We start from the raw sequence: 21370 nt of genomic DNA, 5'->3' as shown, positions 1-21370 counted from the left end.
CCGTGTCCTAACTCGCACCAAGTCCCGTTCGCCCATCACCCCTGTGCTCGCTGACCTACATTGGCTCCTGGTTAAGCAGCGCCTCAATTTTTAAAATTCTCATCCTTGTGTTCCAATCCCTCCATGGCCTCACCCCATCCGACCTCTGTAACCTCCAGCCCCACAACCCCTTGAGATATCTGCGCTCCTCCAATTCTGGCCTCTTGCGCATCCCCCACTTCCTTCGAGCCATCTGTGCCTTGAGCTGTCTAAGGCCTAAGCTCTGGAATTCCCTCCCTAAACCCCTCTCTCTCCTCCTTTAAGACGCTCCTTAAAACCTGCCTGTTTGACCAAGCTTTTGGTGACCTGACCTTTGGCACGGTGTCGTTTTTTTCAGTAATCACACTCCTGCGAAGCACCTTGGCACGTTTTACCACATTAAAGGTGCTATATACATGCAATTTGTTGCATGTAGTCCTGTGTTGCAGCATCCCCAGGTTGGCACCTCATTTTGAAAGTATGCCTGGTGTAGCTCCCGGCATGCTCTTTGCACTCCTCATTGAACCAGGGTTGGTCCCCTGGCTTGATGGTAATGGTAGAGTGAGGGATATGCCAGGCCATGAGGTTACAGATTGTGGTGGAATACAATTCTGCTGCTGATGAACGTAAGAATTCGGAGCAGGAGGAGGCCATACAGCCTTTGAGCCTGCTCCGCCATTCAATAAGATCATGGTTGATCTACGACCTCAACACCACTTTCCTGCCCTATCCCCATATCCATCGAGTCTTCGAGTCCAAAAACCCATCTCTCTCAACCTTGAATATACCCAACGATTGAGCCTCCACAGCCCTCTGGGGCAGAGAATTCCAAAGGTTCACCACCCTCTGAGTGAAGAAATTCCTCCTCATCTCAGTCTTAAATGGCCGACTCCTTATTCTGAGACTATGCCCCCGAGTTCTAGACTCCCCAGTCAGGGGAAACAACCCCTCCGCATCTACCCTGTTAATCCCCTCAGAATCTTATATGTTTCATTGAGATCTCCTCTCATTCTTGGACCCACGGGGCCTCATGGATGCCCAGTTTTGAGCTGCTAGATCTGTTCTGAATCTATTCCATTTAGCACGGTGGTTGTGCCACACCGCACGATTGAGGGTGTCCCCACTGTGAAGACGGGTCTCCGTCTCCACGAGGACTGTGCGGTGCTCACTCCTACTAATACTGTCACGGACAGCTGCATCTGCGACAGGTAGATCGGTGAGGACGAGGTCAAGCCGGTCATTCCCATGTGCTGTTTCCCTCATCTGTCGCAAGCGCAGCCTGGCAGCTATGTCCTTCAGGACTCAGCCAGCTCAGTCAGTGGTGGTACGACTGAACAACGTTCCCTATAAGCTGCACAGCTCTCTGCCGGTCCCGCACAGCCCGGGACCGGCTTTTTCAATGTTAATGTTAAACTTTTTTAAAAAAGTAAGAGGGAACATTGCTACCGAGCCGCATTGTAATCTCCTGCCAGAGTATATTCTGTGCCATTGTTACCTTCAGCGTTTCTTCCAAGTGGTGTTCAACATGGAGTACTGATTCATCAGCTGAGGGAGGGCGGGCGGTGGCAATCAGCAGGAGGATGCCTTGCCAGTGTTTGACCTGAAGCCACGAAATTTGAGGTCTGGAGTTGAGGACTCCCCAGGGCCAGTCCCACCCGACTATACCACTGTGCTGCCAACTCTGGTGGGACAGGACATACCCAGGGATGGTGATGGAGTCTGGGACGTCGGCTGATAGCTATGATTCTAAGTATGACTTTGTCGGGCTGTTGCTGTCTGAGAGACAGTGCCTTCAACTTTGGCACCATTCCCCAGATATTGGTGAGGAGACTTTGCAGGGTCGACTGGACTGTATGTGCTGTTGCCACGTCCTGCTTTGATGACTGGCGTCCTTTCTGCTCTCCATCTGTTGTTTGCGTTGTTAATTCGGTGTTACCGCTCGGAATTGGTTGAACCGTTGCGGGTGTGGGAGATATCTCGCCCTGATCTGGCTGTGACTGCCGATTGAGGTAGCTGCTGGATGCGTTTTTTGGGTTTGGCTGATGGTGTGTGAGGCAGGAGTTAGTGCGGGCTGAGTGCGCGAGTGTCGAGGGTTTGGGGTGCGCGGTGCCTTAACGATCTGCGCCGCCCGTTCAAAATGTCTTGGGTATCTGAAAGGAGAAAGGCACACGGGTCGGGGTGTGGTGTGGTGGGGAAAAGCAAGATGTACACCATCAGCGGCTTGTAAGTGAGAAGAGATTGTGTCGTGGGGGGTAGCGGGATGCGAGGAGGAGGATCAGGGGTGAGCATACCGTCATCAATGGTTGTATGGCCTCTGTGACGGCCCCTTCCACAATGGGGAGCAAAATCTCCCATTGCAAAGCCGGAGAGCTTCCTCGGTGGAATCTCCAGGCGCAGCTCAGTGGGAACGCTGGTGGCGGGGCTTATCCGGGGACGGGATCTCTCCGCTCCCCAGCGGCTGCCCTCGACTCCTCCCCTGGCTCAGGGCTTGGTGGGTGGGTGTGTTTTGGCGGGGTGTCTTTGGTCCGAGGAGATGGGGGAGAGGCGCTAACCGCTCCTGATGTTTTTTGCAGAGAAATGCAGCAAGTTCCTGCAGGAGTTCTACACGGACAGTGAGCTCGGCAAGAAGCAGTTCCGATACGCCGACCAATTGGTAAGAACCTTCTCCCCACACACACTCCTTCCTCACTCACTCACTGACTGACTGCGGGGCAATAGTGGCCCTTTGCCAGTTCCAGTGGCCTGCTGCTGATCAGCTCATCTGTTAAGGCTTGGCCTACCAATGTCTGGGCAGAGTTAAATGGGGGGAGGGTGGGGGCGGTGTCATTTACGGAGGGTGGGGGGGCACTGTAATTGGGGGCACTGTAATTTGGGGCAGTGAGCGACCATCAGCCTCTCCGCCTCACACTTGGCCTTTATTTTAAGGTGCAAATTGCTCACCGTGATAAAGTGGCGCTGTGCATCAACCTGGATGATATCGCAGAGGAGGACCCCGAGCTGGTGGACTCGATCTGCGAGAATACACGGCGATACGTCAATCTTTTTGCCGATGCAGTTCAGGAGTTGCTGCCACAGTATAAAGAGAGAGAGGTAAAACGGGGGTGGGGGGTGAAACTTTGGTGGGGGGTGGGGGGGGTTGGCTCTGCTTCATCTACAGTCGCGCACACTCGCTCTCTTTACAGTCTCCAACCTTCCAGCCAACTCGCCGTCTGATGGTTAAAACTTAACCAGGCTGTGGGGAGCCCCTCCTGGGTCACCGGGCTCTGCAATCCTCGGCGTTCCTATTTACATATCCTTCCACTCGGGCGTCGAGATTCTGTGTTAAATCCGCGTGTCGTGCGCCGGGTCCGGTCTTGCACCTTGTAGAATCTTTATTCACGGCAGCCTCTGGACTGGAGAATGTCGCCTGTGGAAACCAAGCAGGCTGGAGGCTGTCCAAAGCAGCTTAAAGGTGACCCCACGCCTGCTTGCTGCTGTTCTCACCGGTAGTTTTGCAGGATGTTGAGGAATGTGACGGGTGAACATTTGGTGTGTGTGATAAAAATGATAACTTCCGGGAAGTTATGTCATCACTTCCTGTGAACTATGAACTGTGTACATACCTCACTTCCTGTCATATGTCACTTCCTGTTGGACTGGTATAAATACTGGTCTGTTCAGTATTGTAAGAGGCTTCTACCAGAGGCATGGTAAAGACCTCTCTTGTGTATATAGTGTGTTTATAAGTTACTTAAAGCTTACTTTAAAGTTACTTGATGGTAAGTCTCCTTTTTCTTACATCAGTGTGTATCTGTACTCTTTCTTCAGGTGGTGAACAAGGATGCACTGGATGTTTACATTGAACACCGACTGATGATGGAACAGCGGACTCGTGATCCCAGCGCGGTCCACGATGCTCACAACCAGTACCCACCGGAACTCCTGCGCAGATTGTGAGTGTGGCACTGGGCGCAGCCTGCGTGTATTCTGGTTGCCCGGGTTCGGGGGCAAGGTTTGGCCCGGGTTCGTGGCGAGAGCTCCTTCCTGGTGCCTCCCTTTCCCTTATCGTAGAATCACAGAATGACACAGCACGGAAAGAGGCCATTCAGCCCATCGTGCCCGTGCCAGCTCTTTGGAAGTGCTGTCCAATCAGACGTGCCTGCCTCCGAGATGTACGGAGAGCAGCTTGGGGCATGCAGCCGGACCGACGATCTGGTGCTTTGTGCCAGGGTGCCGGCTCGTGGTTTGCACCCGACTCTTCCCCTGTGGGCTGAGGGAAGCCTGTCCGTGGCAGCCCAAGAGCTGCGAGCCAGAGAGAGATTCCTGTACCTGCCGAGCGTTGCCTCCCCTGTCGCTGCCTTCACTCTTTTCCTCTTTTTAAGAAGACTTGCATTTCTATAGCACCCATCACGACTTCAGGACATCCCAAAGCGCTTTACAGCCAATGCAGCACTTTTGAAGTCTAGCCGCTGTTGTAATGTAGGAAACGTGGCAGCCAATTTGTGCACAGCAAGCTCCCACAAACAGCAATGTGATAGTGACCAGATAAGTTTTCAGTAAAGTTGATCGAGGGTTAAATATTGGCCAGGACAGCGGGGTGAACTCCCCATCTCTTGAAAATAGTACCATGGGATCTTCTACGTCCACCTGAGCGAGCAGACGGGGCCACAGTTTAACGTCTCATCTGAAAGACGGCACCTCCGACAGTGCAGCACTCCCTCAGTACTGCACTGGAGTATCGACCTAGATGTTTGTGCTCAAGTCTCTGGAGTGGGACTTGAAACCCACAGCCTTCTGAAAGTTTGGTCCAATCTGTGTCATCTCTCCTCCCCTCATCCAAGTCATCAGAAAGTAGATTAGGAGGGAGAGTTTGTGTTGTGCTCCTGTCCTCTGGTACAAGTCTGACCCTAAAGCTCCCCCTACACAGCATCAAGTCTAATGTGGCCTTCCATGGTAGGTTTAATTGTTTGGGTCAGTGACAGACAGTTCCCAGATCCAGGAGCAGCTTTCCTCTCCTGTTACTCGCTCTAGAATTCTCCCTTTGTTGGCAGAGTGTGCGGCTACACAAGGACACTGCCTGTACCCTGGCTTGACCAGTCAGTGCTGGAGGGAGCTTCTGGAAGTTGCTGTGTTGGCTGCGTTTCTTTCCCCCCTCCCCATTCGTTTGTGATGTGGGCGTCGCTGGCATTTATTGCCCATCCCTAATTGTCCTCGAGAAGGTGGTGGTGAGGAGTTTTGAGCTGTTGGTGTGTGCTGCTTGTTCAGTTTGACCTTGTGATGAATTATCAGTGTCGCTGTGACTGGACCAGACGCTGGTGGCAGGACACTGCCTCACGCAGCGTGTGGGTAGGGCTTGTCACCAGGTGCAGGGGTACGGTACTCATCATAGAATTGTCAAAATTTACAGCACAGCAGGAGGCCATTCGGCCCATCGTGTCTGCGGGCCGAAATAGAGCTATCCAGCCTAATCCCACTTTCCAGCTCTTGGCCTGTTGCCTTGTATGTTACGGCACTTCAGGTGCATATCCAAGTACGTTTTAAATGCGATGAGTGTTTCTGCCTCTACCACCCTTTCAGGCAGTGAGTTCCAGACCCCCACCACCCTCTGGGTGAAAAAAGTTCTCAACTCCCTCTAATCCTTCTACCAATTGTTTTAAATCTGTGCCCCCTGGTTATTGCCCTCTCTGTGAGGGGAAATAGATCCTTCCTATCCACTCTATCTAGGCCCCCTCATAATTTTACACACTGCAATCAAGTCTCTCCTCAGCCTCCTCTGTTCCAAAGAAAACAACCCCAGCCTATCCAATCTTTCCTCATAGCTAAAACCCTCCAGTCCTGGCAACATCCTCGTAAAAGTAGCGTTTTGTACAGTTCAAGCATAACCTCCCTGCTCTTAGATTCTGGGCCTCGGCTAATAAAGGAAAGTATCCTGTCTGCCGCCTTAACTAACTTGTCTACCTGTCCTGCTACCTTGAGGGATCTGTGGACCCTCTGTTCCTCTACACTTCTCTGTATCCCACCATTTATTGTCTATTCCTTTGCCTTGTTCGCCCTCCCCAAATGCATTACCCCTCACTTCTCAGGATTGAATTCCATTTGCCACTTTTCTGCCCACCTGACCATCCCATTGATATCTGCCTGCAGTCTACAGCTTTCTTCCTCACTATCAACCACACGGCCAATTTTTGTATCATGTCCCCTACATTGAAGTCTAAATCATTGATGTATACCACAAAAAGCAAAGGATCGAGTACTGAACCCTGCGGAACCCCACTGGAAACAGCTTTCCGGTCATAAAAACATCTGTTGAGCATTACTGAGGGAGCGCCGCACTGTCAGAGGGGCAGTGTCTGAGGGAGCACTGCACTGGGGCAGTACTGAGGGAGCGCCGCACTGTCGGAGGGGCAGTACTGAGGGAGCGCTGCACTGTCGGTGGTGTGGTACTGAGGGAGTGCTGCACTGTCGGTGGTGTGGTACTGAGGGAGCGCTGCACTGTCAGTGGTGTGGTACTGAGGGAGCGCTGCACTGTCGGTGGTGTGGTACTGAGGGAGCGCTGCACTGTTGGAGGGGCAGTACTGAGGGGGTGCTGCACTGTGGGAGTGGCAGTACTGAGGGAGTGCTGCACTGTCGGAGGGGCAGTACTGAGGGGGTGCTGTACTGAGGGGGTGCTGCACTGTGGGAGTGGCAGTACTGAGGGAGTGCTGCACTGTTCGAGGGGCGGTACTGAGGGAGCATCGCACTGTCGGAGTGGCAGTACTGAGTGAGTGTCGCAGGGGCGGTACTGAGGGAGCATCGCACTGTCGGAGTGGCAGTACTGAGTGAGTGCCGCACTGTCGCAGGGGCGGTACTGAGGGGGTGCTGCACTGTCGCAGGTGCTGTCTTTCAGGTGGATTTAAAAGATCCCATGACACTTTGTATAAGAGCAGGGGAGTCCTGGACAATATTTATCCCTCAGTCAACATCACTAAAACAGATTATCTGGTCGTCATCACATTGCTGTTAGTGGGGCTTGCTGTGAGCTATTTGGCTGCCGGATTTCCTACATTACAGCAGTGACTACATTTCAGAAGCACTTCATTGGCTGTAAAGCGCTTTGGGACGCCCCGAGGCTGTAGAAACGCAAGTCCCTAGTTTGTTGCATGTGGTGGGCGGGGAATGAGGAAGATGGGATTGGAGTTGGGAGAACAGGAGCTGGTTACTGGGCAAGACTGGGCTGCTAACTGATCTATAACTGGATGGCACCGCCTTCCTTTGTTGCCCACAGCGAGATTTACTTCCGGTATCCCAGTACGATGAAGCCAAAGGTGATCAGAGACGTGAAGGCAGACAGCATTGGGAAGCTGGTGAATGTCCGAGGCATTGTGACCAGAGTGACCGAGGTCAAACCCATGATGGTGGTTGCCACGTATACGTGTGATCAGTGTGGGGCGGAGACCTACCAGCCGGTGAGTACAGAGCGTCCGTCAAATGGTGCGGACCCGGTCTGTGTTGTCACTGAAAGGGCAGCAAGGTTCTGTGATCGGGGACCATGCGATTGGGGAGTGGGGGTGAGTCGGTGTGTTGGGCTCTGGGGAGAAAGTGTATGCGAACCCCCAGGTCTCGCTGTTCCTGCACCCCCTTTTAAAATTATTATTTAGTTCATATTGTCTCCCCTCATTCTTCCTACAAAAATGTATTACAGGAAACTCTCTTTACCGGCACCTAAATAACCGGAAATCTCTTAACCGGCAAAATTCAGGAGTAGGTTCAGGTAAGTTTTACTTTATATTATTGGCCGTGTAACCGGGGTTCCTGCACCTGCGGCCGTGTAACCGGGGTTCCTGCGGCCGTGTAACCGGGGTTCCTGCACCCGCGGCCGTGTAACCGGGGTTCCTGCGGCCGTGTAACCGGGGTTCCTGCACCCGCGGCCGTGTAACCGGGGTTCCTGCACCCGCGGCCGTGTAACCGGGGTTCCTGCGGCTGTGTAACCGGGGTTCCTGCACCCGCGGCCGTGTAACCGGGGTTCCTGCACCCGCGGCCGTGTAACCGGGGTTCCTGCACCCGCGGCCGTGTAACCGGGGTTCCTGCACCCGCAGCCGTGTAACCGGGGTTCCTGCACCCGCGGCCGTGTAACCGGGGTTCCTGCACCCGCGGCCGTGGAACCGGGGCTCCTGCACCCGCGGCCGTGGAACCGGGGCTCCTGCACCCGCGGCCGTGGAACCGGGGCTCCTGCACCCGCGGCCGTGGAACCGGGGCTCCTGCACCCGCGGCCGTGGAACCGGGGCTCCTGCACCCGCGGCCGTGGAACCGGGGCTCCTGCACCCGCGGCCGTGGAACCGGGGCTCCTGCACCCGCGGCCGTGGAACCGGGGCTCCTGCACCCGCGGCCGTGGAACCGGGGCTCCTGCACCCGCGGCCGTGGAACCGGGGCTCCTGCACCCGCGGCCGTGGAACCGGGACTCCTGCGGCCGTGGAACCGGGGCTCCTGCACCCGCGGCCGTGGAACCGGGGCTCCTGCACCCGCGGCCGTGGAACCGGGGCTCCTGCACCCGCGGCCGTGGAACCGGGGCTCCCGCACCCGCGGCCGTGGAACCGGGGTTCCCGCACCCGCGGCCGTGGACCTCTCTGTAATCCAGACTTTTTGATCAACCAGCACCACGCCGGTCCCGTCGGTGCCGGATTTTTAAAAAAGTGTTTCCTGTACTTCGCAATTCTGTGTTAAACTTCATCTGCCATGTGTCTGCCCATTTCATCAGTCCGACTCGGTCCTTCTGAAGTCTGTTTACTATCTTCCTTATTGTTTACTACATTTCCAAGTTTTTTGTCAGCTGCAGAATTTGGAATTATGCCCAAGTCCAGGTCATTAATATATATATATATCAAAGAGCAGTGGTACTAATATCGACCCCTGGGGCGCATCACTGTACCTCCCTCCAGTCTGCAAAACAACAGTTCACTGCCCGCTGCTTTCTATCTCTGAGCCAATTTTGTATCCACGCAGCCACTGCCCCTTTAATCCCATGGGCTTCAGTTTTGCTAACAAGCCTATTATGTGGTACTTTATCAAACGCCTTTTGAAAGTCCATATACACAGCATCAACCGCACTTCCCTCATCAACCCTCTCCACTGCTTCATCAAAGAACTCGATTAAATTAGTCAAACACCATTTGCCTTTAACAGATCTGTGCTGACTTTCATTTATCAGTCCGTGTTGTTCCAAATGCCAATTGATTTTTGTTTCGGATTATTTTCTCAAAGTTTCCCCACCACCGATGTTGGGCTCACTGGCCTGCAGCTGCTGGGTTTATCCCCCTCCTTTTTTGAATGGGGGGGGTGTAACATTTGTAATCCAACAGTCCTCCGGCATCGCTCCCATATCCAAAGAGGATTGGAAGATTGCGGCCGGAGGCAATTTTCTCTCTCGCTTCCCTCGGTAAACTAGCATGCATCTTTTTGGTCCTTAATCACTCCCACCCTTCATTAGGCTACCATTTTACTCTTTTTTTTTCAATTGTGAAATGTGGGAGCTGTTTAATTAGGGTGAGAAATGAAGACCTTGCAGGTTTGCGGAGACTCTCCATCCGCGTCTCCTCCATCGGTGAAAATCCAGTGCAGTAACGGATCTTAAGGTGATGAAGTTACTGATAACCACAGGTGTCATTAGAGTCATAGTTATACAGCACGGAAAGAGGCCCCTTCGACCCATCGTGTCTGCGCTGGCCAACAAGCCCTGTCTATTCTAATCCCATTTTCCAGCACTTGATCCATAACCTTGTATGCGATGGCGTTTCAAGTGCTCATCGAAATGCTTCTTGTTGTGAGGGTTCCTGCCTCTACCACCCTTTTCAGGCAGTGAGTTCCAGATTCCAACCAACCCCTAGGTGAAAAAGTTTTTCCTCAAATCCCCTCTAAACCTCCTGCCCCTTACCTTGAAACTATGCCCCCTGGTTATTGACCCCTCTAATAAGTGGAAAAGTTCCTATCAGTGCCCCTCATAACTTTGTATACCTCAATCAGGTCCCCCCTCAGCCTTCTCTGCTCTAAGGAAAACAACCCCAGCCTGTCCAGTCTCTCTTCATAGCTGAAGCGCTCCAGCCCAGGTAACATCCTGGTGAATCTCCTCTGCATCCTCTCTAATGCAATCACATCCTTCCTATAGTGCGGCGACCAGAATTGCACATGGTATTCCAGCTGTGGCCTAACTAGTGTTTTGTACAGCTCCATCATAACCTCTCTGCTCTTATATTCTATGCCTCGGCTAATGAAGGCAAGTATCCCATATGCCTTCTTAACCACCTTATCAACCTCGCCTGCTGCCTTCAGGGATCTATGTACATGCACACCAAGGTTCCTCTGTCCTTCCAAGGGTCCTACCATTCATTATGTATTCCTTTGACTTGTTAATCCTCCCAAAATGCATCACCTCACACTTTTCAGGGTTAAATTCCATTTGCCACTGTTCTGCACATCTGACCAACCCGTCTATATTGTCCTGTAGCCTGAGGCTTCCCCCCTCACTGTTTATCACTCCACCAATTTTCGTGTCCTCTGCGAACTTACTGATCATACCTCCTTCATTCATATCTAAATCATGAATGTACACTACAAACAGTAAAGGACCCAACACCTATCCCTGCGGTACCCCACTGGACACAGGCTTCCAGTCACAAAAACAACCTTCGACCATCACCCTCTGCCTCCTGCCACTAAGCCAATTTTGGATCCAATGTGCCAAATTGCCCTGGATCCCATGGGCTCTTACCTTCTTGACCAGTCTCCCATGTGGGACTCTGTCAAAAGCCTTACTGAAGTCCATGTAGACTATATCAACTGCACTACCCTCATCCACACACCTAGTCACCCTCGAAAAATTCAATTAAATTGGTTAGACATGATCTCCCCCTGACACAGCCATGCCTACTATCCTTGATTAATCCTTGCCTCTCCAAGTGGAGACTAATTCTGTCCCTCAAAATTTTTTCCAATAATTTCCCTACCACTGATGTTAGGCTCACTGGCCTGTAATTCTCTGGTTTATCCCTACTACCCTTCTTGAATAATGGTACTACGTTAGCTGTTCTCCAGTCCTCTGCCACCTCCCCTGTGGCCAGAGAGGTTCTGAAAATTTGTGTCAGAACCCCTGCAATCTCCTCCCTTGCCTCACAGCATCCTGGGATACATCTCCTCTGGGCCTGGGGATTTATCCACTTTTAAGCCCGCTAAAACCGCTAGTACCTCCTCCCTCTCAATGCTAATTTGTTCAAGTATATCACAATCCCCCTGCCTGATTTCTATACCTACATCGTCCTTCTCCATAGTGAACACAAATGCAAAATATTCATTTAAAACCGGCTCTACACACAGATTGCCACTTTGGTCCCTAATGGGCCCTACTCTTTCCCTGGTTATCCTCTTGCCCTTAATATACCTATAAAACACCTTGGGATTTTCCTTTATTTTGCCCGCCCGTGTTATTTCATGCCCCCTCTTCGCTCTCCTAATTTCTTTTTTAAGTGCCCCCCCCCCCCCCCCGCACTTTCCTATACTCCACTGTTTTTAGTCCTTTGTATCTGCCAAAAGCCTCCCTTTTTTTCCTAATCCATTCTTGTGTATCCCTTGACATCCAGGGTTCCCTGGACTTGTTGGTCCCACCTTTGACCTTTTACGGGAACATGTTGGCGCTGTACTCTCTCCATTTCCTTTCTGAATGACTCCCACTGCTCTGATGTGAATTTTCCTACAAGTAGCTGATCCCAGTCCACTTTGGCCAGATCCTGCCTTATCATATTAAAATCTGCCTTCCCCCAATTTAGAACCTTTATTTCCGATCCATCTTTGTCCTTTTCCATGACTACCTTAAATCTCACCAAATTATGGTCACTGTCACCAAAGTGCTCACCTACTAACACTTCTACCACTTGCCCGGCTACATTCCCTAGAATTAGGTCCAGTACCGCCCACTCTCTTGTAGAACTTTTTACATGCTGGTTCAAAAAGCTCTCCTGGATGTACTTTTAAGAATTCCGCATCCTCTAAGACTTTCACAATCTGATTATCCCAGTTAATATTGGGGAAGTTGAAATCCCCTACTATTATTACCCTATTATTTCTACACTTCTGAGATTTGCCTACATATCTGTTCCTCTATCTCCCCCTGATTGTTTGGGGGCCTATAGTACACTCCCAGCAAAGTGCTTGCCCCCTTTTTGTTTTTAAGTTCTACCCATATGGCCTCATTAGAGGAGCCTGCTAAGATATCATCCCTCCTTACAGCAGTAATTGACTCCTTGATTAATATTGCGACACCCCCTCCTCTTTTACACCCCCCTCTGTCTCGCCTGAAGATTCTGTACCCCGGAATATTGAGCTGCCAGTCCTGCCCCTCCCTCAACCATGTCTCTGTGATAGCAACAATATCATACTCCCATGTGTTCATCAACACCTTCAATTCATCTACCTTACTCGCAAGACTCCTTGCATTAAAATAAATGCCATCCAGCCTTGCCATACTCCCTTCTGCTGTTACGTATTTCCTCTGCCTTCCAGGCTGACTTGTTTTTTCCTCTATATTTGGCTGTACATCACCCCATATTATAGCTCCACTCCGTATCCCAACCCCCTGCCAAGTTAGTTTAAACGCCCCCCCAACAGTGCTAGCAAACCTCCCCGCAAGGATGTTGGTCCCGTTCCGGTTCAGGTGCAACCCGTCCGACTTGTACAGGTCCCACCTTCCCCAGAAACAGACCCAGTGACCCAGGAAACTAAAGCCCTCCCTCCTGCACCAACTCTTTAGCCACGCATTCATCTGCTCTATCCTATTCCTATACTCACTGGCACGTGGCACCGGGAGTAATCCAGAGATTACAGCCTTTTGAGATCGTGCTTTTTTTAATCTGCTACCTAACTCCCTATATTCTTGTTGCAGGACCTCATCCCTCTTTCTATCTATGTCGTTGGTACCAATGTGAACCACGACCTCAAACTGTTCACCCTCCCCCATCAGGATGCCCTGCAGCCGTTCAGTGGCATCCTTGACCCTGGCACCAGGGAGGCAACATACTATCCTGGAGTCACGTCTGAGGCCACAGAAGCGCCTGTCTGCACCCCTCACTATTGAGTCTCCTACCACTATTGCCCTTCCACTCTTACTCCTCCCCCCTTGTGCAGCTGAGCTACCCACAGTGCCGTGAACTTGGCTCTGGCTGCACTCCCCAGAGGAACTGTCACTTTCACCGTTTTCCAACACAGAAAAACAGTTGTTGAGTGAGATGCACTCTGGGGCTTTCCTGACTACCTGTCTGCCCCCCTTCTGACTAGTGGTCACCCATTCCCTCTCTGACTGCACTTTCTTAAGCTGCGGGCCAACCACGTCGAAAGACGTGCTATCCACGTAACTCAGCCTGGCGGGGGTCCCCGTGAATGTAACCGCCCCATTAATGCTAGAGTGCTGTGCTGCGGTATATTACAGCATGGCATGCAGCGTATAACCAAGTGAAGGTGCGATGGGGAATCCTAATTATCTGTTGAGGACTCTGCCCCCTTTCGGGATTGGGCTCTGATGGGGAGAGGACGGTATAACCAGTTGGGGTCCGAGTGCTTGAGGGTGAAGTGAGGTGACAGTACCTGAGTGAGCCCGATAGCCTGCGCCCCCACGGGCTGGGCAGGGGCGACAGGCTGTACGGGCTGGGAAGGGGTGACTGGCTGGGCAGGGGCAACGGGCTGCAACCCCACGAGCTGGGAAGGGGCGACGGGCTGCGACCCCACAAGCTGGGAAGGGGTGACGGGCTGCACAGACACGGGCTGGGCAGGGGCGACGGGCTGCGACCCCACAAGCTGGGAAGGGGTGACATGGGGGGTGGGGGGGGCGGGTGTGTTGTATAGACCGGCGGATGCAACCTATTGCGTGGTGGGGGGAGGGGATATACAAGCTCAGCGCCCTGGATCTGGCACTGGGATTGAATCTTTGTAGCTGGGTTGGGGTTTGGTAGCAAGCTGTCTCTGATGGAAAGCACTTCACGTTGAGTTCCTGTTTCAGATCCAGTCTCCGACCTTCATGCCGTTGATAATGTGCCCGAGCCGGGAGTGTCAAACCAACAAATCGGGAGGAAGGCTCTACCTGCAGTCGCGAGGGTCAAAGTTCATCAAATTTCAGGACATTAAAATCCAGGAGCATGTAAGTGTCTAAAACCAGGCTTTGCTTCCTCTCGAGGGGGGGGCGGGGAGAGAGTTTTTTGCCACCTGCTCCTCTTTATCACAGTGTTTGGATGTTGATGGGCCCTTTGTTTCCTCAGAGTGACCAGGTGCCAGTGGGAAACATTCCCCGCAGCATGACGGTGCTTAGCCGGGGGGAAAACACGAGGCTGGCGCAACCCGGGGACCACGTTGGCATCACCGGCATCTTCCTGCCCATGATGAGGACTGGCTTCAGACAGGTGATCCAAGTAAGAGCTCAAGGTGAAGGCTGAGGCGCGTGTCAACCTGTCGCTCGCTGCACCTGATCTGGCGTCATGGAACTTGCTGCCCGAGGACTGGAGTTTAACATAAATAGCTCCTGGGCAGTGGGAATGCCAGTGTTCCTGCAGTAGGAAAGGGCGATGGTTGTTGGAAACATAGACGAGCTTGAATACGTGAGGTCCGAGTGACTGCCCTTGACATCAAGGCGGTATTTGACCGAGTGTGGCATCAAGGAGCCCTAGTAAAACTGAACTCACTGGGGATCAGGGGGAAAGCTCTCCGCTGGCTGGAGTCGTACCGAGCACTAAGGAAGGTGGTTGTTGGAGGCCAATCATCTCCGCTACAGGACATTGCCACATGAGTTCCTCATGGCAGTGTCCTCGGCCCAACCGTCTTCAGCTGCTTCATCAATGACCTTCCCTCCGTCATAAGGTCAGAAGTGGGGATGTTCACTGATGATTGCACAGTGTTCAGTTCCACTCGCAGTTCCTCAGATAATAAAGCAGTCTGTGCCCGCATGCAACAAGACCTGGACTTCAGGTGTGGGCTGATAAGTGGCAAGTAAAATTTGTGCCAGGCAATGACCATCTCCAACAAGCAAGTGTCTAACCACCGCCCCTTGACAGTCAACGGCATTATCATCGCCGAATCCCCCACCAACCACATCTTGGGGGGGGGTCACCATTGACCAGAAACTTAACTGGACCAGCCACATAAATACTGTGGCAACAAGAGCAGGTCAGAGGCTGGGTATTCTGCATAGAACCATAGAAGATAGGAGCAGGAGTAGTCCATTCGGCCCCTCAAGCCTGTTCCGCCATTTAATGAGATCGTGGCTGATCATCCAAATTCAGTACCCTGTCCCTGCTTTCTCCCCATATCCCTTGATCCCTTTAACCTTAAGAAATATATCCAACTCATTCTTGAATATATTTAATGAATTGGCCTCAACTGCCTTCTGTGGTAGAGAATTCCGCAGGTTCACCACTCTCTGGGTGAAGAAATTCCTCCTCATCTCAGTCCTAAATGGCTTACCCCTTATCCTTAGACTGTGACCCCTGGTTCTGGACTCCCCCGCCATCGGGAACATCCTTCCTGCGTCTAGTCCTGTTAGTATTTTATAAGTTTCAATGAGATCCCCTCTCATTCTTCTCAACTCTAGCGAATACAAGCCCAATCGACCCAATCTCTCTCCAAACGTCATTCCTGCCATCCCAGGTATCAGTCTGGTGAATCTTCGCTGCACTCCCTCCTTGGCAAGAACATCCTTCCTCAGATAAGGCGACCAAAACTGCACACAATACTCACAAGGTGTGGTCTCACCAAGGCCCTGTACGACTGCAGCAAGACATCCTTGCCCCTATACTCATCCTCTCGCTATGAAGGCCAACATACCATTTGCCACCTTAACCGCCTGCTGCACCTGCATGCTTACCTTCAGTGACTGGTGCACAAGGACACCCAGGTCTCGTTGCACTTCCCCTTCTCCCAATCTATTGCCATTCAGATAATAATCTGCCTTCCTGTTTTTGCCACCAAAGTGGATAACCTCGCATTTATCCACATTACACTGCATCTGCCCAATCACCCAACCTGTCCAAATCATACTGGAGTTTCTCAGCATCCTCCTCGCAGCACACACGCCCACCCAGCTTTGTGTCGTCTGCAAACTTGGAGATATTACATCTAGTTCCCTCGTCTAGATCATTAATATATATTGTGAATAGCTGGGGTCCGAGCACCGATCCCTGCGGTACCCCACTAGTCCCTGCCTGCCACTCGGATAAAGACCCGTTTATTCCAACTCTTTGCTTCCTGTCTGCCAACCAGTTCTCTCTCCAAGTCAGTACCTTGCCCCCAATCCCATGTGCCATAACTTTGCACACCAATCTCTTATGCGGGACCTTATTGAAAGCCTTCTGAAAGTCCAAATACACCACATCCACTGGTTCTCCCTTATCTATTCTACCAGTTACATCATCAAAAAATTTCAGTAGATTAGTCAAGCACGATTTACCTTTTGTAAATCCATGTTGACTTTGTCCGATCCTGTCACTGTTTTCCAAGTGCTCTGCTATTACATCTTTTATAATGGACTCTAGCATTTTCCCCACTACTGATGTCGGGAAGGTCTGTAATTCCCCGTTTTCTCTCCACCACCTTTTTTCAATAGTGGGGTTACATGAGCTACCCTCCAATCCATGGGAACTATTCCACAGTCCATAGAATTTTGGAAGATGACCAGCGATGCATCTACTATTTCTAGGGCCACTTCCTTAAGAACATAAGAAATAGGAGCAGGAGTAGGCCAATCGGCCCCTCGAGCCTGCTCTGCCATTCAATAAGATCATGGCTGATCTGATCCTAACCGCCAATCTCTATCACAGAACTATTTCCTGAAACTAACAGAATTAGACACACGAAATAGGAGCAGGACCAGGCTACACGGCCCCTGGGCCCGCTTCGCTACCCACAGGGCCATGACCGATCCGAACCTAGACTCGTCCAAATTCCTGCCCGCTCCCCGTAACCCTTAATTCCCTTTACTTCTAGGAAACTGTCTATTTCTGTTTTAAATTTATGTAATGATGTAGCTTCTACAGCTTTTTGGGGCAGCATATTCCATGGACCTACCACCCTCTGAGTGAAGTAGTTCCTCCTCATCTCAGTTTTGAAAGAGCAGCCCCTTATTCTAAGACTATGCCCCCTAGTTCTAGTTTCACCCATCATCGGGAACATCCTCCCCGCATCCACCCGATCCAACCCCTTCACAATCTTATATGTTTCAATAAGATCGCCTCTCATTCTTCTGAACTCCAATGAGTAGAGTCCCAATCTACTCAACCTCTCCTCATATGTCCATCCCCTCATCCCCGGGATTAACCGAGTGAACCTTCTTTGTACTGACTCGAGAGCAATTATGTCTTTTCTTAAGTATGGACACCAAAAATGTATGCAGTATTCCAGGTGCGGTCTCACCAATACCTTGTACAACTGAAGCAATACCTCCCTATTTTTATATTCTATCCCCCTAGCAATGAAAGCCAACATTCCATTGGCCTTCTTAATCACTTGTTGCACCTGCATACTAACCTTTTGAGTTTCGTGCACCAGGACCCCCAGATCCCTTTGTACTTCAGTACTTTCCAGTTTGTTGCCATTAAGATAATAACTTGCTCTACGATTTTTCCTGCCAAAGTGCATAACCTCACACTTTCCAGTATTGTATTCCATCTTGACAAATCTCTGCCCACTTACTTAGCCTGTCGATGTCCCCTTGCAGGTTTTTTATGTCCTCCTCACTCACTACTTTCCCTCCCATCTTAGTACCATCTGCAAGCTTTGATATGTTACACTCGGTCCCCTCCTCCAAATCGTTAATATAGATTGTAAAGAGTTGGGGACCCAGCACTGACCCCTGCGGAACACCACTAGTTACTGATTGCCAGTCTGAGAATGAACCATTTATCCCAACTCTCTGCCTTCTGTTAGATAGCCAATCCTCTATCCATGCCAGAATATTACCCCCAATCCCGTGATTTTTTATCTTAAGCAATAATCTTTTGTGTGGCACCTTGTCAAATGTCTTTTGGAAGTCTAAATACACTACGTCCACTGGTTCCCCTTTATCCACCCTATATGTTACTTCCTCAAAGAACTCCAGCAAATTTGTCAAACATGACTTCCCCTTCATAAAACCATGCTGACTTTGTCCTATTAAATTATGATTATCCAAATGTCCTGTTACTGTCTCCTTAATAATGGACTCCAAAATTTTACCTACCACAGATGTTAGGCTAACCGGTCTATAGTTTCCAGCCTTCTGTCTACTGCCCTTTTTAAATAAGGGTGTTACATTAGCAGTTTTCCAGTCTGCCGGGACCTTTGCTGAGTCCAGGGAGTTTTGGAAAATAATTACCAATGCATCCACAATCCCTATCGCCACTTCCCTCAAGACCCTAGGATGTAAGCCATCAGGTCCAGGTGATTTATCCGCCTTGAGTCCCATTATTTTACCGAGTACCACTTCCTTAGTGATTTTGATTGTGTTTAGCTCCTCTCCCCTATAGCCCCCTGTTTGTCCAGTGTTGGGATATTCTTAGTGTCTTCTACTGTAAAGACTGATATAAAATATTCATTCAGTGTTTTTGCCATCTCCATATTTCCCACCATTAATTTCCCGGTCTCATCCTCTAAGGGACCAACATTTACTTTAGCCACCCTTTTTCTTTTTATATAACTATAAAAACTCTTACTATCTGTTTTTATATTTTTTGCTAATTTACTTTCATAATCTATCTTCCCTTTCTTAATCAATCTTTGTTATTTTTGCTGTCTTTTACCGTTTTCCCAATCCTCTATCCTCCCACTAGATTTGGCTACCTTATATGCCCTTGCATTTAGTCGAATACTATCCTTAATTTCTTTACTTAGCCACGGATGGCTGTCTTTTACACCCTTTTCTTCAGTGGAATATATTTTTTTGGAAGTTGTAAAATAACTCCTTAAATGTACACCACTGATCATGTATCGTCTTACCCTTTAATCTATTTTCCCAGTCCACTCTACTCAATTCTGCTCTCATACCTTCATAGTCTCCTTTATTCAAGCTTAGCATGCTTGTTTGAGATCCAACCTTCTCATCCTCTAATTGAATATGGAATTCAGCCATGTTATGGTCGCTCATTCCAAGGGGATCCTTTACTAGGACATTTTTAATTAATCCTGTCTCGTTACACAGGACCAGATCTAAGGTTGCTTGCCCCCTGGTCGGTTCAGTTACATACTGCTCAAGAAACCCATCCCTAATACACTCAATGAACTCATCCTCAAGGCAGCCCTGCCCAATTTGATTTGTCCAATTAATATGATAGTTAAAATCCCCCATAATTCTAGATGTTCCCTTATTACAAGCCTCAACTATTTCCTGATTGATACTCCGTCCAACCGAGTTGCAACTGTTCGGAGGCCTATAGACTACGTCCACTAGTGTTTTTTTCCCCTTCTTATTCCTTACCTCCACCCAAACTGTGTCATTATCTTGATCTTTTGACCCAATATCATTTCTCTGTATTACAGTGATTCCTTCCTTTATTAACATAGCCACCCCACCTCCCCTTCCTTCCTTCCTGCCTGTCCTCCCTGATCGTTAAATAACCTGGTATGTTTAATTCCCAGGCATTGTCACCCTGCAGCCATGTTTCTGTAATGGCCACAAGATCATACCCATATGTAGTTATTTGTGCCATTAACTCGTCTATTTTGTTACGAATGCTACGTGCATTCAGATAGAGAACTTTCAAATATGTTTTGTGACACTTAGTTCCTGCTTTTGCCCTTTTTATTACTTTACCTTTTACTCCATACCTTCTGCCCCTTCCTGACACGCTCTGGTTTTTAATTTCCCCACTGCTACCTAAGTCTATGACCTTCTCTGTTGTCATTTTTATTATTTGCTCTCCAGGAACCTCCCCCCCCCCCCCCCCCCCCCACTAGTTAGTTTAAAGCCCTCTCTACAGCCCTAGTTATATGATCCGCCAGGACTCTAGTCCCAGCACTGGCCAAGTGAAGCCCGTCCCAACGGAACAGCTCCCTCCTGCCCCAGTACTGGTGCCAGTGTCCCAGGAAGCAAAACCCATTTCTCCTGCACCAGTCTTTGAGCCACGCATTTAACTCTCTAATTTTATTTGTCCTAGCCAAATTTGCTCGTGGCTCAGGTAATAATCCAGAGATTATTGCCCTTGAGGTTCTGTTTTTTTAATTTGACCCCTAGCTGCTCATACTCCTTTAACAGAACCGGCTTCCTAGTCCTATCTACGTCGTTTGTACCAACATGGACCACGACAACTGGATCCACCCCCTCCCACTGCAAGTTTCTTTCCAGCCCAGAGGAGATGTCCTGAACCCTGGCACCGGGTAGGCAACACAGCCTACGGGGCTCTCGCTCTTGGCTGCAGAGAACTCTATCTATCCCCCTAATAATACTATCCCCTACCACATTTCTATTTACTCCCCCCTCTTGAATGGCCCCCCGTTCCATGGCGCTGTGGCCAGGTTGCTCATCCTCCCTGCAGTCCCTGCTCCTGTCCCCACAGGGAGTAAGAACCTCGAACCTGTTGGATAAGAGCAAGGGCTGCGGCTCCTCCTATGATGTAGATTATCAGGCCCTGGGGATTTATCGGCCTTCAATGCCGTCGATTTCCCTAACCCCATTTCCCTACAAATACTGATTTCATTCAATTCCTCCCTCTCATTAGACCGTATGTTCCCCGACATCTCTGGAAGGTTATTTGCGTCCTCCTTTGTGAAGACAGAACCAGATGTATGTATTTAATTGGTCTGCCATTTCTTTGTTCCCCATTATAAATTCCCCTGATTCTGACTGCAAGGGACCTACGCTTGACTTCACCAATCTTTTTCTCTTCACATATCTATAGAAGCTTTAATAGTCAGTTTTTATGTTCCGTGCAAACTTATATCCTATTTTCCCCCTCTTAATTAATCCCTTTGTCCTCCTTTGCTGAATCCTAAACTGCTCCCAATCCTCAAGTTTGCTGCTTTTTCTGGCCAATTTATATGTTCTCTCCTTGGATCTTATGCTATCTCTAATTTCCCTTGTTAGCTACCGTTGAGTCACCTTGTTTGCCATTGCCTATCCACCGTCAGCCCTTTAAGTAACGTTCCCCAATCCATCCTAGCCAACTCGCTCCTCATACCATCATAGTTTCCTTTATTTAAATTCAGGACCCTAGTCTCTGAGTCAGCTACTTCACTCTCCATCTTAATGAAGAATTCGATCATATTATGATCGCTCCTCCCCAAGGAGCCTTGCACAACAACATTGCTAATTAATCCTTTCTCATTACATAATACCCAGTCTAAGATGGCCTGATCTCTAGTTGGTTCCTCGACATATTGGTCCAGGAAACCATTCCGTATA

The 21370-nt window shown here is 50.0% G+C and overlaps 1 protein-coding gene across 1 annotated transcript in view; it reads left to right on the top strand.

Annotated features, from left to right (window-relative positions):
- The window catches only part of mcm7 (minichromosome maintenance complex component 7), a 50272-nt gene that overhangs the window by 4729 nt on the left and 24173 nt on the right, over window positions 1-21370 (top strand). Inside the window, exons 2-7 of the mRNA XM_085977022.1 lie at window positions 2592-2671; window positions 2944-3108; window positions 3826-3950; window positions 7262-7442; window positions 14012-14149; window positions 14268-14417. Coding sequence (XP_085833148.1) covers window positions 2592-2671; window positions 2944-3108; window positions 3826-3950; window positions 7262-7442; window positions 14012-14149; window positions 14268-14417 — 839 coding nt within the window. The remainder of the gene's footprint in view (window positions 1-2591; window positions 2672-2943; window positions 3109-3825; window positions 3951-7261; window positions 7443-14011; window positions 14150-14267; window positions 14418-21370) is intronic.

This window comes from Somniosus microcephalus, unplaced genomic scaffold (assembly GCF_052327205.1).
Source record: "Somniosus microcephalus isolate GS21.2 unplaced genomic scaffold, FLI_Smic_1.0 unresolved_chr4, whole genome shotgun sequence".
Taxonomy (NCBI): Eukaryota; Metazoa; Chordata; class Chondrichthyes; order Squaliformes; family Somniosidae; genus Somniosus; species Somniosus microcephalus.
The sequence above is the reverse complement of the archived record's forward strand: the minus strand, read 5'-3'. Positions and strand labels throughout refer to the sequence as shown.